Here is a 15,977-nt window from a genome sequence, read left to right as displayed (position 1 = left end):
AGTAGTGACACATCTGTAGTGACGAGTAGTGACACATCTGTAGTGACGAGTAGTGACACGTCTGTAGTGACACGTCTGTAGTGACGAGTAGTGACACGTCTGTAGTGACGAGTAGTGACACGTCTGTAGTGACGAGTAGTGACACGTCTGTAGTGACGAGTAGTGACACATCTAGTGACGAGTAGTGACACGTCTGTAGTGACGAGTAGTGACGAGTAGTGACGAGTAGTGACACGTCTGTAGTGACGAGTAGTGACACGTCTGTGGTGACGAGTAGTGACACGTCTGTAGTGACGAGTAGTGACACGTCTGTAGTGACGAGTAGTGACACGTCTGTGGTGACGAGTAGCGACACGTCTGTAGTGACGAGTAGTGACACGTCTGTGGTGACGAGTAGTGACACGTCTGTAGTGACGAGTAGTGACACGTCTGTAGTGACGAGTAGTGACACGTCTGTGGTGACGAGTAGTGACACGTCTGTAGTAACGAGTAGTGACACGTCTGTAGTGACGAGTAGTGACACGTCTGTAGTGACGAGTAGTGACACGTCTGTAGTGACATGTCTGTAGTGACGAGTAGTGACACGTCTGTAGTGACGAGTAGTGACATCTGTAGTGACGAGTAGTGACACGTCTGTAGTGACGAGTAGTGACACGTCTGTAGTGACGAGTAGTGACACGTCTGTAGTGACGAGTAGTGACACATCCCTAGTGACGAGTAGTGACACAGCTGTAGTGACGAGTAGTGACACGTCTAGTGACGAGTAGTGACACGTCTAGTGACGAGTAGTGACACGTCTGTAGTGACGAGTAGTGACACGTCTGTAGTGACGAGTAGTGACACTTCTGTAGTGACGAGTAGTGACACGTCTGTAGTGACGAGTAGTGACACGTCTAGTGACGAGTAGTGACACGTCTGTAGTGACGAGTAGTGACACGTCTGTAATGACGAACAGCGACACGTCTGTAGTGACGTGTAGTGACACGTCTGTAGTGACACGTCTGTAGTGACGAGTAGCGACACGTCTGTAGTGACGAGTAGTGACACGTCTGTAGTGACGAGTAGTGACACTGTAGTGACGAGTAGTGACACGTCTGTGGTGACGAGTAGTGACACGTCTGTAGTGACGAGTAGTGACACATCTAGTGACGAGTAGTGACACGTCTGTAGTGACGAGTAGCGACACGTCTGTAGTGACGAGTAGTGACACATCTAGTGACGAGTAGTGACACATCTAGTGACGAGTAGCGACACTTCTGTAGTGACGAGTAGTGACACGTCTGTAGTGACGAGTAGTGACACGTCTGTAGTGACGAGTAGTGACACGTCTGTAGTGACGAGTAGTGACACGTCTGTAGTGACGAGTAGTGACACGTCTGTAGTGACACGTCTGTAGTGACGAGTAGTGACACGTCTGTAGTGACGAGTAGTGACACGTCTGTAGTGACGAGTAGTGACACGTCTATAGTGACGAGTAGTGACACGTCTGTAGTGACGAGTAGTGACACATCTGTAGTGACGAGTAGCGACACGTCTGTAGTGACGAGTAGCGACACGTCTGTAGTGACGAGTAGTGACACGTCTGTAGTGACGAGTAGCGACACGTCTGTAGTGACGAGTAGCGACACGTCTGTAGTGACGAGTAGTGACACGTCTGTAGTGACACGTCTGTAGTGACACGTCTGTAGTGACGAGTAGTGACACGTCTGTAGTGACACGTCTGTAGTGACACGTCTGTAGTGACGAGTAGTGACACGTCTGTAGTGACGAGTAGTGACACGTCTGTAGTGACGAGTAGTGACACGTCTGTAGTGACGAGTAGTGACACGTCTGTAGTGACGAGTAGTGACACGTCTGTAGTGACGAGTAGTGACACATCTGTAGTGACGAGTAGTGACACGTCTGTGGTGACGAGTAGTGACACGTCTGTAGTGACGAGTAGTGACACGTCTGTAGTGACGAGTAGTGACACGTCTGTGGTGACGAGTAGTGACACGTCTGTAGTGACGAGTAGTGACACGTCTGTAGTGACGAGTAGTGACACGTCCGTCCGTAGTGACGAGTAGTGACACGTCCGTAGTGACGAGTAGTGACACGTCTGTAGTGACGAGTAGTGACACGTCTGTAGTGACGAGTAGTGACACGTCTGTAGTGACGAGTAGTGACACGTCCGTAGTGACGAGTAGTGACACGTCTGTAGTGACACTTCTGTAGTGACGAGTAGTGACACGTCTAGTGACGAGTAGTGACACGTCTGTAGTGACGAACAGCGACACGTCCGTACACGTCACTACACGTCGCCGTGTCGCGTTGTTTGTTGTCCTTCCCCCGCACCTCCAGTTAGCTCGGTCGGCTACGTGCGGTGGAAAAGAAGTTCAACATGATTTCGATTTAAAGCTTTCGGTGCTGCAATGATTCATCTTCTTTGGTTCTTTCGGTAAAGTCACGTAGAATGAGAATAAAATAATAAATTGATAAAATAAAATAACACAATAATATTCTCACGACGTTTCGGCCACAACACAAGCGGCCTTCATCAGGTCACTACAGATGTTGTGGCCGAAACGTCGTGAGAATATTATTGTGTTATTTTATTTTATCAATTTATTATTTTATTCTCATTCTACGTGACTTTACCGAAAGAACCAAAGAAGAAGTTCAACATGCATACGCAATATCAACGCTTCTACACATGAGCAACACTGCAACACGGTAGTAACAATTAGAAGCGCGGGCAATAGTGTTAGCAACACAATAGCAATGCTGCAACACAGAAACGCATGCGCAAAGACATTGGGAACACTGCAACACATTAGCAAGGCTGCAACACAGCGGCAACAATTCAACGCATGGGCAATAGCGTTTGATAAACATCAACATAGTAGCAACGCTGCAACATAGAAATGCATGAGCACATGAGCAACGCTTCTTTGTCTAGCTATATGCGTGTTTGTGTGTCTGTTTGTTAATGTTGTCTGCGTGTGTGTGTGGATACGGGAGCAGGAGTGTAGCTGTTAGCACGCTGCGCTACGAACCCGGCGGCCCGAGTTCGATTTCCGCTCACGGCTAACACCAGTGATGATGATGATTTGAACTGGCCGTGGGCCTCCTAGGTCGACTCGGCCTCAAATGAGTACCTGGTGTGGTATATAAACATTGCCACTCGGGAAACAAAGGCGGGCCCGGGCGTTGTACTGACCACACCCAGTGCTGGCCTTCATCGGTGCTGCTACTCACTAACAGCACTTGCCCCAACAGTCTGTTCAGGTTATACGGCGGGGATCTTTGTCTTTGCGCGTGCGCAGGCGGGATGCTGCGGGTGTTTGCCGACAGCCTCAGGCCGACAATCCCCTACAAGACGCTGCTCGTGTCTCTGTCGGACCCCGCCGAGTTTGTGGTGCGCGAGGTGCTGGATAAGTACGGCCTGGAGCGGGAAGACCCCGCCAACTACTGCCTGGCCAGGGTGAGTGGTTCTCAGCGGCCCTCAGCGGCCCCCAGTAATTTTCAGCAGCCCCCGGCGGGCCCCAGCAGCCTCAGCGGCCCACGTTGCGCGCCAAAATGTCCTTCCACCTCCCCCCCCCCCCCCCGCGTCTCTGATTTAGCGCGGTTGGCTACATACGGTGCGAAAAAAGTTTTACCTGTGTAGTTTTATCTATATATATTATTGTAAGCGATTCCTTTACCTTTCCTATACTTTGCACCCGTACCGTGTTTTTGTATTTTTTTGTTGTCGTAACGTTCTGACACCCTCCCCCCCCCACTCCCCCCCCCTCCACCCCCCCATGCAAAAAAAGAGCTTCATAGCTCCATCGGCTTCCTCCTCCAGTCCAAACAGAACGTTGCGATTCTGACGCGCAACAGGTGCTTGCCCACGTTCGCTCGCCGGTGCTTTTGTGTCGCCCGTTTGTTGCCGGCGTCGGCGAGAGCCCGTTGGGTACGGGACCGCCCGAACTTTGTTGTTGTCGTTTGTATTAATTTTTTTTCCTTTTCCCCGTTGGTCCACCGCTGCTGCAGCTGGTGCTGCCGCCCGATAGCGACATGATGGAGGAGGCGGTGCGACGTGAGGGCCTGGAAACGGCGCTCGACGACCAGGACTGCCCCCTCAACATCCTGGTGGAGTGGCCTGCGGAGGACGGTGAGGCCGCGAGGAACGGCGTGCTCGGGTTCAGTGGTTTCAGAAGTTTTGTTTCCCCCCCCCCGAGTGAAGCCCATTCACAGCTCTTTTTTTAATTATTATTATTATTATTGACGCGCCGACGACGATGAGCCAAAGATGTGGCTCGTCGTTATCGCCACGTGGAAATTTAAAGCGGTAGACAAATGCTATGAGCGCGTGATGTTGATTATAAATGTTGGAGGGAAACACCGGAGGACCTGGAGAAAAGTTCTACGTGACCTCGGGGGAAAGAGAGAGAGAGACACGCAAACTCCAAATATACAGCAGGCATTGGGGAAGGGATCGAACCCACGGCCTTCTGGTAACCCAGGCAAGGGAGTTAACACCTTGCCGCCATCACCTCCTTTTCATGGTGTTCATCATCGCTAACACCACAATTACCACCATCACTACCTTGACCGCAACCACCTTCAACACCACCTCGACCACGAGCTCCGCCACCACAACCACCTTCAACACCACCTCGACCATGACCACCTTCCCACCTTCAACACCACCACCACGACCACCTTCAATACCACCACCACCACGACCACCTTCAACACCACCACCACCTCGACCATGACCACCTTCAACACCACGACCACCTCGACCACGACCACCTTCCCACCTTCAACACAACCACCTTTAACACCACCACCACTACGACCACCTTCAACACCACCACCACCACGATCACCTTCAACACCACCACCACCTTGACCACGACCACCTTCAACACCACCACCACTTCGACCACGACCACCTTCAACACCATCACCACCTTCCCACCTTCAACACCACCACCACCACCTCGGCCACGAGCACCACCACCTCCACCACGACCATTTTCAACACCACCACCACGACTGCCACAACCACCTTCAACAACACCACCCCGACCAGGACCACCTTCAACACCACCATCACCACCACCTCGACCACGACCACCTTCAACACCACCACCACCACCACCTCGACCACGACCACCTTCCCACCTTCAACACCACCACGACCACCTTCAACACCAGCACCACCTCGACCACGACCACCTTCAACACCACCACCACCTCGACCACCTTCAACACCACCACCACCACCACGACCACCTTCAACACCACCTCGACCATGACCACCTTCAACACCACCACCACCACCTCGACCACGACCACCTTCAACACCACCACCACCACCTCGACCACGACCACCTTCAACACCACCACCACCACCACCTCGACCACGACCACCTTCCCACCTTCAACACCACCACGACCACCTTCAACACCAGCACCACCTCGACCACGACCACCTTCAACACCACCACCACCTCGACCACCTTCAACACCACCACCACCACCACGACCACCTTCAACACCACCTCGACCATGACCACCTTCAACACCACCACCACCACCTCGACCACGACCACCTTCAACACCACCACCACCACCTCGACCACGACCACCTTCAACACCACCACCACCTCGACCACCTTCAACACCACCACCACCTTCCCACCTTCAACACCACCACCTCGACCACCTCCACCACGACCATTTTCAACACCACCACCACGACTGCCACAACCACCTTCAACACCACCACCCCGACCAGGACCACCTTCAACACCACCATCACGACCACCTTCAACAGCAGCAGCACCACCACCTCCACCTCCTCAATAACCGGCGTGTGCTTGCGTGGGTGCTCGTGCGGCGAGAGCAGGCGTGCTGGTCTTCCAGCTGCGCAAGAAGGAGGACGTGGCGGCGCGGCGGAAGAAGCAGCAGCAGCAGCAGCACAAGGCGGTGGGCAAGGGTGCCGGGGAGGGGCAGGAGGAGCGCCGGCGCGGCGGCGGCGGCGACGCAGCCCCCGGGGCCGACGCCGGCTCTGGGCACGACGCGTACGGAGCGGCACCGCCACCCGACAGGCTCCCCTACCTCGTGGAGCTCAGCCCAGGTACGGCCGGCCGAAGCAGGCCGGAGTGTATGGGGGGTGTAACGGGGGGGGGGGGGCGGGTGGACTGGTGGGGTGGGGGTTTGGAGAGGCAGGACGAGGGCTGGGCCAGCTGTCTTGGAATCATCGTCGATGATTTCTCCCCTCCCCCCCCCCCCCCCCCTCCGCGTTTTCGATATCGACGTGCGTGTTTAGAGTCTATTTGGCCGCCGCTATAAATTTGCACGCGACGACGCCGACGATGAAGATGATGAAACGCCACTTCGTCGGGCTGCCGCCGTTTGTGATAGCCAGGTCCCTTCCGGGGCTCCCCTAACTTGTGGAGCTTGGCCCAGGTACGGCCGGGTGGGGTGGCGGTGGGAAGGGCTCGGGCGACGGGGGGGGTGGGTGGGGGACTGGTGGCGTGGGGGTGGATAGGCAGTACGGCCTGTTCTCCTACAACGCGGCGGTAGTTGCGTTCCGGAAGAACAGTCGCTTTGTAATAAATAATGTATAATGTAGGGTGAAGCACGGTCCACGATAACACGTCAGACGCGACGCGCCTGGGTAGCGTCTATAAGCACCTATGAGGGCCGGCACGGCACGCGAGGGGGGTGGGCGGCCAGCTCCACGCCCAGCCTGCTTTTGTCTCTCCCCTAGCGATATTTACGCATCGGTACCAGGTACTCGTTTGAGGCTGAGTCGACCTAGGGGAGGCCCGGGACTGGTTCAAATATAACCGTCACTGGTGTTGGCCGTGGGCGCGAATCGAACTTTGGGTTCGTAACGCAGCGCACTGACCGCTCCACCGCCATGTACACTCACACACAAAGACAAAAATCCCCCATATAGCCTTAACAGACTGTTGAGGCAAGTTCTGATGGCGAGCACCTATGAAGGCCGGCACGGCACTGCACACGAGGGTGGGGTGGGGGGTGGGTAGCCAACAGCACGCCCGACCGCCTTTGTCTCCCCAGCGGCGATGTTTTTAAACGCAGCACACCGGGTGCACGCACGTACACACGTACGCACGTACACACGTACGCACGTACACACGTACGCACGTACGCACGTACGCACGTACGCACGTACGCACGTACGCACGTACGCACGTACACACGTACACACGTACGCACGTACGCACGTACGCACGTACGCACGTACACACGTACACACGTACGCACGTACGCACGCACGTACACACGTACACACGTACGCACGCACGCCAGCACTCTTGTGTTTGCGCTTGCTGGGAGGAGCTCGACAGGAGCCGGCGCCGCCGTGAGACGCCGGGGGCCCGGGCGCTCGCCGTTTTCCCAGCAAAGAAAATCTGTTTCCTACAATTCACCCGTTTCCTGGCAGCTCCCACTGGAGGTGGAGGGGGATTTGGGCGCTGAGATCACGTGCCCCCCCACCCCTCCCCCCCGCCGAACCTTCACGGACCTCGGCACACAACAAATGGCAGCCCTCTTTTTGTCTCACCCCCCCCCTTGCCCTCACCGAGCGGCATTAAGCAGGGTGGCACCCTGCTTAATGCACCCTGGTAAATAACAGACGGAGACAAAAGTTCCCCCGTGTATAGCCTCTGTGAAGACCGGCGCGGCTCACGAGGGGGCGGGTGGTCAGCAGCACGCCCGGTCCGCCTTTGTCTCCCTCGTGGCGATGTTTATACGTTACCACGGGGGGGGGCCACCCTGATAAACACCAGACAGACAAAGTGGGGCGTTTCCGTGCGAGCGTCACTGTCCAAATTCGACAAACTACCCACCGCGAATGACTCGGTTAGGTTCGCCACCAAAGCAACAACATCAACTGCTTCACACGAGCTAATGTCATCGCTTCGTCTCTCTGTCGTGTACGATCTCTCCCTCGTTAGTCTCGACCGGTGGCAAAGGAGATGTTATCTCCTTCGCCTGGTATGCAGGAGGGTCGTGGGTTTGGTCCCGACCCTGCCGCCCGCTAAGTGTATTTGCATTTTACCCTGCGTGTAGCGTGGCAGTGCATCCTATCTCGCCAAACTTTATCGTCACATGATTAATTGGGGGAAAACGTTTTCGCTTCACGCGACACCGTTCAGGACCGCATTCACGTACCTGCCAGCGCGTTGGAACGAGGACTCGCTGTCAATCCGTGCGCCCCTTTCCTGTGTAACAGGAGAGGGACGCACGCCGCTCGTTTGTCTCTCCGCTTTGTTTGCTTGCGTCTCGGGGGGGGGGGGGGGGGGGGGGTTTGCCTCGATGGGATGCGCCGTTAGTAGCCTAACGACGCCTTAATGGGAGCTGCCCCCTTCGCGCGACGACTTGTGGCGTGCGCAATCGTTGTGAGCGTCCGCGCGCCTCCCGATGTCCCTGTGCACGGTGTACGTTGCATGTGCGTTGCATGTGCGTTGCATGTGCGTTGCATGTGCGTTCGCGAGCCCGCGCGTCGGGACGTAACGAGCCTGCAAAATGTTCGTTGTGTGCTTGTCTCTGTGTGTGCGAGCGTTACGTTGGTTTGTGTAATGTTCCGCGGTCTTATCGTGTGATATTTGTAATGCGGTGTTGTGCACGGCGTGTGTGTATCGTGCAGTTTCATGACATTTGTATTGTACGTGATGTGCTTTGTTGCGAACTGACATTTGTACCGCGTCTTGTCTTGCGACTTCTGTGTTGGCGTGTGTGGTGGCAAGATGTTAACTACCTCGCCTGGTATACAGGAGATCGTGGGTTCAACCCCGACCCTTGACGCCTGCTGCTGTATATTTGGAGTTTGTATGTTCTCCCCGTGGTCGCGTGGATTTTTCTGTGGGTCCTCTGGGTTTTTCCCTTCACATTTAGAATCAACATCTGTTCATGAAAATTTGGCTGCTATAAATTCCACGCGACAAGCTACTTCGTTGAGCTATCATTTGTGGCCGGTTCACTCCTGTAAAAAAAAAAAGAGCTATATAGCTCAGTGGGGCCTTAATTGGTAAAATAATTTAAAAAATGTTTAATTACAAAATAGTTTATAGTTTAAATAGTTGTGACTTCCACGAAGATCATGGCCCACCCTAAACTGCGATCCACTGCACACACCATGGCTGCAGATGCGGCTACCTGATGCACAAATGGAAAATTAAAAACTCTCCAGTAGTAGCGCGAGACCGTGGATCATCAAGAACAGGACCACAGTACGACGGATAACAACGCAATTCCCCCAGATCCACAAATGTTTAACTTCCTTCGCACCGTACGTAGCCGACCGTGCTAGTCAGGGGTGCATCTACATCAGCCGCCGTGCGGATGAAGAGGCTCGTGATGTGGTAGGGGATTGGCCTTCACCGCCACCCTGTGGCTCGTCTGATAATTTCAGTTTCTCGATTTTAATGGCAACTGTCGCCCGCTTGAAAGCCACGTCTCTTGACTGCGTGTTTTGACGTGTGAAGCGTGTGTTTGGTATCGGGTGTGCGAGTTGTGCGATGCGACGTGTGTGTGCGTCGTGTCGGTGGTGTGCGTCTTGTCCGTTGTGTGTGTGTGTGTGCGTCTTGTCCGTGTGTGCGTCGTGTACATCGTGCACAATTATGTATGTGTGCCTTGTCTGTAGTGTGTGCGTCTTGCACGTTGCGCGTGTGTGTGCGCGTCTTGCGCGCATGCCGATCACGACGGGTGTCCGTTCCCCGCTTCGCGCACTCCACCTCCGCGCTGCGCGTGACGTCCCCCCCGCGGCTCTTTCGTATCTCTCGTCTCTCGTGTCGCCTGCTGTCCTCTTCGTGTCCTCTCATTAATCTTTCTGCTGCCGCTGCTGCTGGACACGGCAGGCGGTCGCCACAGCCACCGCTCTTACAGGACTCCAGGTAAAGGCGCCTGCGGGGCAGCCCCCCTATGTCCAGACATTGCCCTCGTCAGCCATGCTCTCTCCGATGCTGAAATGAGCCCCACCACCACATTTCACCACCCGATCGCTCCCGTGACTCTGCCGTCCGTTTCGCTTCCCGCACGCTCGCCGTCGGCGTTTGCGTGCTCTTCTTTTTTTTTAAACCCCGACGTGATCCCTTGAGGTGGAACGTCTCATTTGTTCAGGGTGTTCCCGGGAAGTCAGCCATCGAAATAATAAACAAACCTTGCATCTCACACAGCCTCTCACGGTCAGCGTGGGGCCGGGTACGTTGATGCGCGGGGCATTGACGTTCCGTGTGGTATGACGCTCGGTGCTTGCCCCACCTACCCCCCCATCCCCCCACCAGGTAAAGCCCACTGAGCTATGTCGCTCTTTTTCAGAAGCTGACCTGGCTACCACAAATGAGATAGCTTAACGAAATGGGCTCACCATCGCGTGGAAATCTATAGCAGCAGTCAAATGCTGTTGAACGTGCGATGTTGATTCTAAATGTGGGTGGAGAAAACCGGAAGACCCAGGGAAAATTCCATGCGACCACGGAGAGAACATGCAAACTCCAAACATACAGGCATAAAAAGGGTCGGGATCGAACCCAAGCCCTTTTAGCTCCATGGGCTTTAACGTCGATATCTTTTTCTTACCTTGCCTATACTTCGGACCCTGAGAAAAATCCACACGACCGCAGAGAGAGAGGGTGAGAGAGGCACGTCATTTGTGGCACAGGTCGCTTTTGAAAAATAAGTGAATGTCTCATTGGGCTTTGCCTGGTGGGATGGGAATTGTTTAGTTTTATTTGTATGTGTTTGGGTGATTTGTTAACCTTTTTAGTACTTTGCATTACTGTCGTGTTTTTCTACTCTATGTTGTTGTAACGTTCTTACCCCGTGCCCCTTTGCTGGACATCTGTGGAAAAAAAAAGAGCTTTGCATCTCATCGGATTCCCTCCAGTATAAATAAGAGATTCTGATCCTGAACCCACGACCTCCTGCGTGCCAGGCGAGGCGTTAAGCATCTCGCCACCGTGTGCCGCGTGCAGACGGCTCGGACTCGCGGGACAAGCCCAAGATGTACCGGCTGCAGCTCAACGTGACGGAGGTGGGGAGCGACACGTCGTCGCCGCAGTTCATCCAGGTGAGAGGGGCTCGCGACGCACGTGCGGGGGAAGGGGGTCCCTTCCGAGGTCGTCACGGGTTTATTTTTTCCCCCCCCGTTCGTTGTTTGCTCTGGGCACCCCCCCCCAACCCCATCCGTACCGCTGCCTGTACGTAAGTTCTGTTAGCACTTGCCCCACCGCGCCACCCGCCCACCAACCAACCAACCAACCCACCCGCCCGCCCCCCTCTACTGCCGCCGTTCTCTGCGTGCTTGTGCGTTTGTTGAGGCCGATCGTCGCACACACGCAGCCCGCTGCCGGTCAGCGGCGCAGTCCGCTCGGCTCCACATCCTTCTGGACCACGTCAGCCCATCTCTTGTGTAGGGCCGTGTTCACGCCCGTTTAGTGTTGAACAAGAACAAAGATTCCCCCCGTGTAGCTTTAACAGACTGTAGGGGCAAGTGCTGTGTTAGCGAGCACCTATGAAGGCCGGCACGGCACACGAGGGGGTGGAGTGGCCAACACCGCGCACGTCCGCCTTTGTCGTGGCGATGCCTTTACACATCGCACCAGGTACCCATTGGAGGCTTTGTCGACCTAAGGGAGGCCCACGACCGGTTCAGATAATCGTCAGTGGTGTTGGCAGTGAGTGGGAATCAAACTCGGGCCGCTGGTTTCCTAGCGCAGCGGCGCTGACCGCTACACTTCCACTCCCGATAACGCGCGCACACGTGGAGTAACAGGGTGGTTCACACAGACGTGCGTCTATGTTGAACTTCTTTCACACTGTACGTAGACAGCCGTGCTAGTTGGCGGTTAGGGGAGAAGGACAGCAAACTAAACACGAAAAGTAGTTCTAAATAAATGAGTTTTCATTCTAGATGATTGAAAAGTGCATAGCTCCCAGTGGCTTCCTAAATTTTTAAAACACCGTTTTAAAAAATGCATTCGCGGCTTGCGATTAGCGCGGTTGGCCACACACGGTGTCGAAGGAAAGTTCGTACACACGTCCGTACGCCGTCGTGAATGGGGCTGTGGCTGGCGGGCGCGTGAGGCGTGGCCCCGATTGCCGCTACCGTGACCGCGCCGCGCGGCGTTTTGATTCCAACCCACCACGCGCGCCACCCGCTCGCCAACCAACCTTCACGCCCACCCTCACGCCCGCCCGCCCGCCCGCCCGCCCGCCGCGCAGCTGTTTGGCGCCGGCATCCAGCCGCAGCACTGCGTGGTCACCAACATGGAGGGCGTGGTGACGGTGACGCCGAGCAGCGTGGAGGCCGACACCTTCGTGCAGGGACGCCGCATCTCGGAGACCACCATGTTGCGCAGCGGCAGCACCCTGCGCTTCGGCCGCGCCAGCGTCTTCAAGTTCGTGGACCCCGGGCACGAGCCGCCCGGGGTCTCCTCCGCCGGCGGTGTCCGCCGGGCGGCCGAGGGGGAGACGGAGCCGGCGCGCGCCGCCGCTGTGGGGTGAGGCCCTCCGTGATAACCCCCCCACCGTGTCGCCGTGATGAGCCGTCACTTGGTTGAGCCGCTGCAGTATGTGGTGGCCTGGGTCGCTTGTGGAAAAGAGCTACATGGTAGGTCAGTCGGGGGGCCCCTCTTTACCTGGGAAGATAATAAATAGTTTATATTCTTGGTTCTTTTGGTAAAGTCACGTAGAAGGGAAACAATAAAACATAATTCAGTAGGCTCACATGACATTGACTTTTCCAAGACAGAGGTTCTTTGCAAGCCATCTGGCTACCATGAGAGATTCGTTCATGAGGCTATCCACATATACAAACAGAGACAATTTCAACCGAGAAGATGGATTCTGGCTTAGCAATCATTGGAAGGATTTGATTAACCAGTTCGGGTCTTAATTGATTGTTCACGCTTACGGTGGCTTTCAGACCGCTTCCCCCCTCCTCTTTTCCGAACATAGATGGACTCGTCCATCTGAATAACTGCCAAATCGCTCTCCGTGGTGCTAACGTTAAAAAAACCGCCACTTTTTTCAAATTTTCTTGCTGTGGTTTTCACACCTGATGATGATTGCTTGTGTTGCAGTCGAAACGTCGTGGGAATTTTATTGTTTTATATTTTTATTATTTTATTGTTTCACTCCTACGTGACTTTACCGAAAAAACCAAGAATATGAATCCCTGCAGTCACGAAAGCTTTAAATAAAAAAAATAGTTAATTTTATTTGTCGTGGTCGGCCTTCGATCGTTGGCTCACGCAGCTTGGGTTCAATCCCGACCCTGACGCCTGCTGTATATTTGGAGTTTGCGTGTCTCTCTCTCCGCAGTTGCGTGGATTTCACTCGGGGCCCTCCGGTTTTTCCCTTGACCATTAATCAACCAACATGCGTTTAGAGTATTTGGCTACTGCTATAATGTCCACACGATGATAAGCCGCTTCTTAGAGCTATCATTTGTGAAAGCCAGCTCTCTGTAGGCCTTGCCTGGTAAGTAAAAAAAAAACGGTGGCTATTAGGAGCCAACTTATGAAGGCCGGCACAGCACATGAGGGGGTGATGTGGCCATTACCCCGGCCGCCCGCCTTTGCCTGAGGTTTTGGGTGAGAGTACAGTAACACCTTGGATTGCGAGCATAATTCGTTCCGGAAACGTGTTTGTAATCCAAAGCACTCGTATATCAAAGCGAATTTCCCCATAATGAATAATGGAAACTCGGATGATTCGTTACACAACCCAAAAATATTAATGTAAAATTGATTAATACAAAATACCTTTTTATATTTTTATTATTTGATATAAAGTAATCAAATTAATTAATTAAATTTAATCGTGGCTGGTGTGAGGGAGACGAGACAGAGGAGAGGAGGAGGGGCCATTGTTGCAGTACAGTTACTAAAGAGCACTCACTTCGTCTTGGACACAAAATAAAAAAAATGCTTTACGCACACACACGTGGTCACAACACTATAGTAAACAGTATACACGTGGTCACAACACTATAGTACTATAGTAAACAGTATACACGTGGTCACAACACTATAGTACTGTAGTAAACAGTATACACGTGGTCACAACACTATAGTACTGTAGTAAACAGTATACACGTGGTCACAACACTACAGTACTGTAGTAAACAGTGCACACGTGGTCACAACACTATAGTACTATAGTAAACAGTATACACGTGGTCACAACACTAAAGTACTATAGTAAACAGTATACGCTTGCACGGATGTTGACTATACGAGTGAGGCATGCCGACTGAGACCGAGCATGGGAGACGATTACCCACAATCCCGCAGCGAGAGAGGGAGAAGAACCATCGGCTCAGTTGTGATCACGTGACGCTCGGCAGACAAAGCGTATACTTGTACGTACTGCTCGTATTGCAAGACCTCACTCCCGCAGACCAAGTTACTCGCAATCCAAGGTTTTACTGTATTTGTTTCAGTCACTGCCTGTGATTTAAACCAGGTTCATAGGTGCAGTGCATTGGTGACTGCAGAAAAAAATCGTGTCTGTGTGTATGAATGACTGTGTGGTGTCTGACTGTGTGTGTGTGTGTCTATGTGTAGTGGGGAGCGGTAGTGTAGTGGTTAGCGCTACGCTGCGCTAGGAACCCAACGACCCGATTTCGATTCCCGCTCACGGCCAACACCAGTGACGATTATCTGAACCGGTCCCGGGCCTCCCCTAGGTCAACTCAGCTTCAAATGAGTACCTGGTGCGATGTGTAAAAACATCGTCACTGGGGAGACAAAGGCGGCCGGGCGTGGTGTTGTCCACCCACCCCCTCGTGTGCCGTGCCGGCCTTCATAGGTGCTCGCTAACAGCACTTGCCCCTACAGTCTGTTAAGGCTACATGGGGGATCGTTGTCTATGTGGAAATATGTGGGGAGCGGTCGTGTCGAGGTAAACGTGCTGCGGTATGAACCCAGCCACCTGAGTTCGATTCCTGCTCATGGCTAGCACCATTGATGAATGTTTGAACCTGTCCTAGGCCTACCCTCGGTCGACTCGGTGCCAAATGAGTACCTGGTGTGATGTAGCCACTAGGGAAACAAAGCATCCGGGCGTGGTCCTGGCCACCCACCGCCTCGTGTACCATTCCGGCCTCCATCGGCGCTCGCTTAACAGCACTTGCCCCTACAGTGTGTTAAAGGCTACGCGGGGTATATTTGTCTTTGTGTTCATGTGAATGACTTTGTGTGTCTGTGTGTGTGTGTCTCCCCCACTGTGGGCGCCAGTGGTGGCTCCGTGCCCGTGCCCCACGAGACAACGTTTGAGCTCGACGGAGACGTCCACAGCAACTCGGACGCTCACGCCAAGGTGGGTGCACGTGCGCGCGCGCGCACACAGACGAAGGTCCCCCGTGTAGCCTGTAACAGACTGTGGGGGCAAGTGCCGTTAGCGAGCAGCTGTGAAGGCCGGCACGGCACACGAGGGGGCGGGTGGCCAGCACCGAGCCCGGCCGCCTTTGTCTCCCCCAGTGGCGATGTTTTACGCACCGCACCGGGGTACTGTGTCGACATAGGGGAGGCCCAGGACGGGATCGCAGGATCAACTAATCGTCACCGGCGTTGGTGGCCGAATGCGGGAACCGGAGTTGGGTTGCCGGGTTCGTACGCGCAGCGTGGTGGAGCTGTGGCGATACTCGCGCCTCGCAGGCGAGAAGGCCCCCCCCCCCCCCCTGGGTTTGATGCCCGACTCGAGCGCCACTTGCCCGGTGGAGTTTCTATTCTCTCCGCCGGTTCTGCACCGGCTCCCCCTCCCAGGGTGTTCAACCGGATTACTTGTATTGATTAACAAACAAACAAAAAAGTTTAAATACGGTGCGACTGCTGGTGGGCCAAATATCCCTCTGCTGGAAAGTTACCGCCAAATGTGGATTGCACAAAGTCGTGACTTGGCCCCGCGCTGCCTCCAGGACGTGGCAAGACCCTTCTGGTAAAACGTAAAAAAATATTCGGACT

The 15,977-nt window shown here is 54.3% G+C and overlaps 1 protein-coding gene across 6 annotated transcripts in view; it reads left to right on the top strand.

Moving 5' to 3' along the window:
- The window catches only part of AFDN (afadin, adherens junction formation factor), a 168,030-nt gene that overhangs the window by 64,855 nt on the left and 87,198 nt on the right, over positions 1 to 15,977 (top strand). For 4 of the 6 annotated variants that reach the window (XM_076053258.1, XM_032976654.2, XM_076053259.1 and 1 more), the window contains exons 6-12: positions 3,306 to 3,463; positions 4,015 to 4,135; positions 5,882 to 6,112; positions 9,867 to 9,902; positions 10,983 to 11,077; positions 12,232 to 12,509; positions 15,252 to 15,333. In XM_076053258.1, the coding sequence (XP_075909373.1) occupies positions 3,306 to 3,463; positions 4,015 to 4,135; positions 5,882 to 6,112; positions 9,867 to 9,902; positions 10,983 to 11,077; positions 12,232 to 12,509; positions 15,252 to 15,333 (1,001 nt within the window). The remainder of the gene's footprint in view (positions 1 to 3,305; positions 3,464 to 4,014; positions 4,136 to 5,881; positions 6,113 to 9,866; positions 9,903 to 10,982; positions 11,078 to 12,231; positions 12,510 to 15,251; positions 15,334 to 15,977) is intronic. The other 2 variants (XM_076053262.1, XM_076053260.1) reach the window with 1 other exon arrangement.

Source organism: Petromyzon marinus, chromosome 60 (genome assembly GCF_048934315.1).
Source record: "Petromyzon marinus isolate PM22_M1 ecotype Great Lakes invasive population chromosome 60, UKy_Petmar_22M1.pri1.0, whole genome shotgun sequence".
In the NCBI taxonomy this organism is placed as follows: Eukaryota; Metazoa; Chordata; class Hyperoartia; order Petromyzontiformes; family Petromyzontidae; genus Petromyzon; species Petromyzon marinus.
This window is presented reverse-complemented; position numbering and strand designations above follow the sequence as displayed.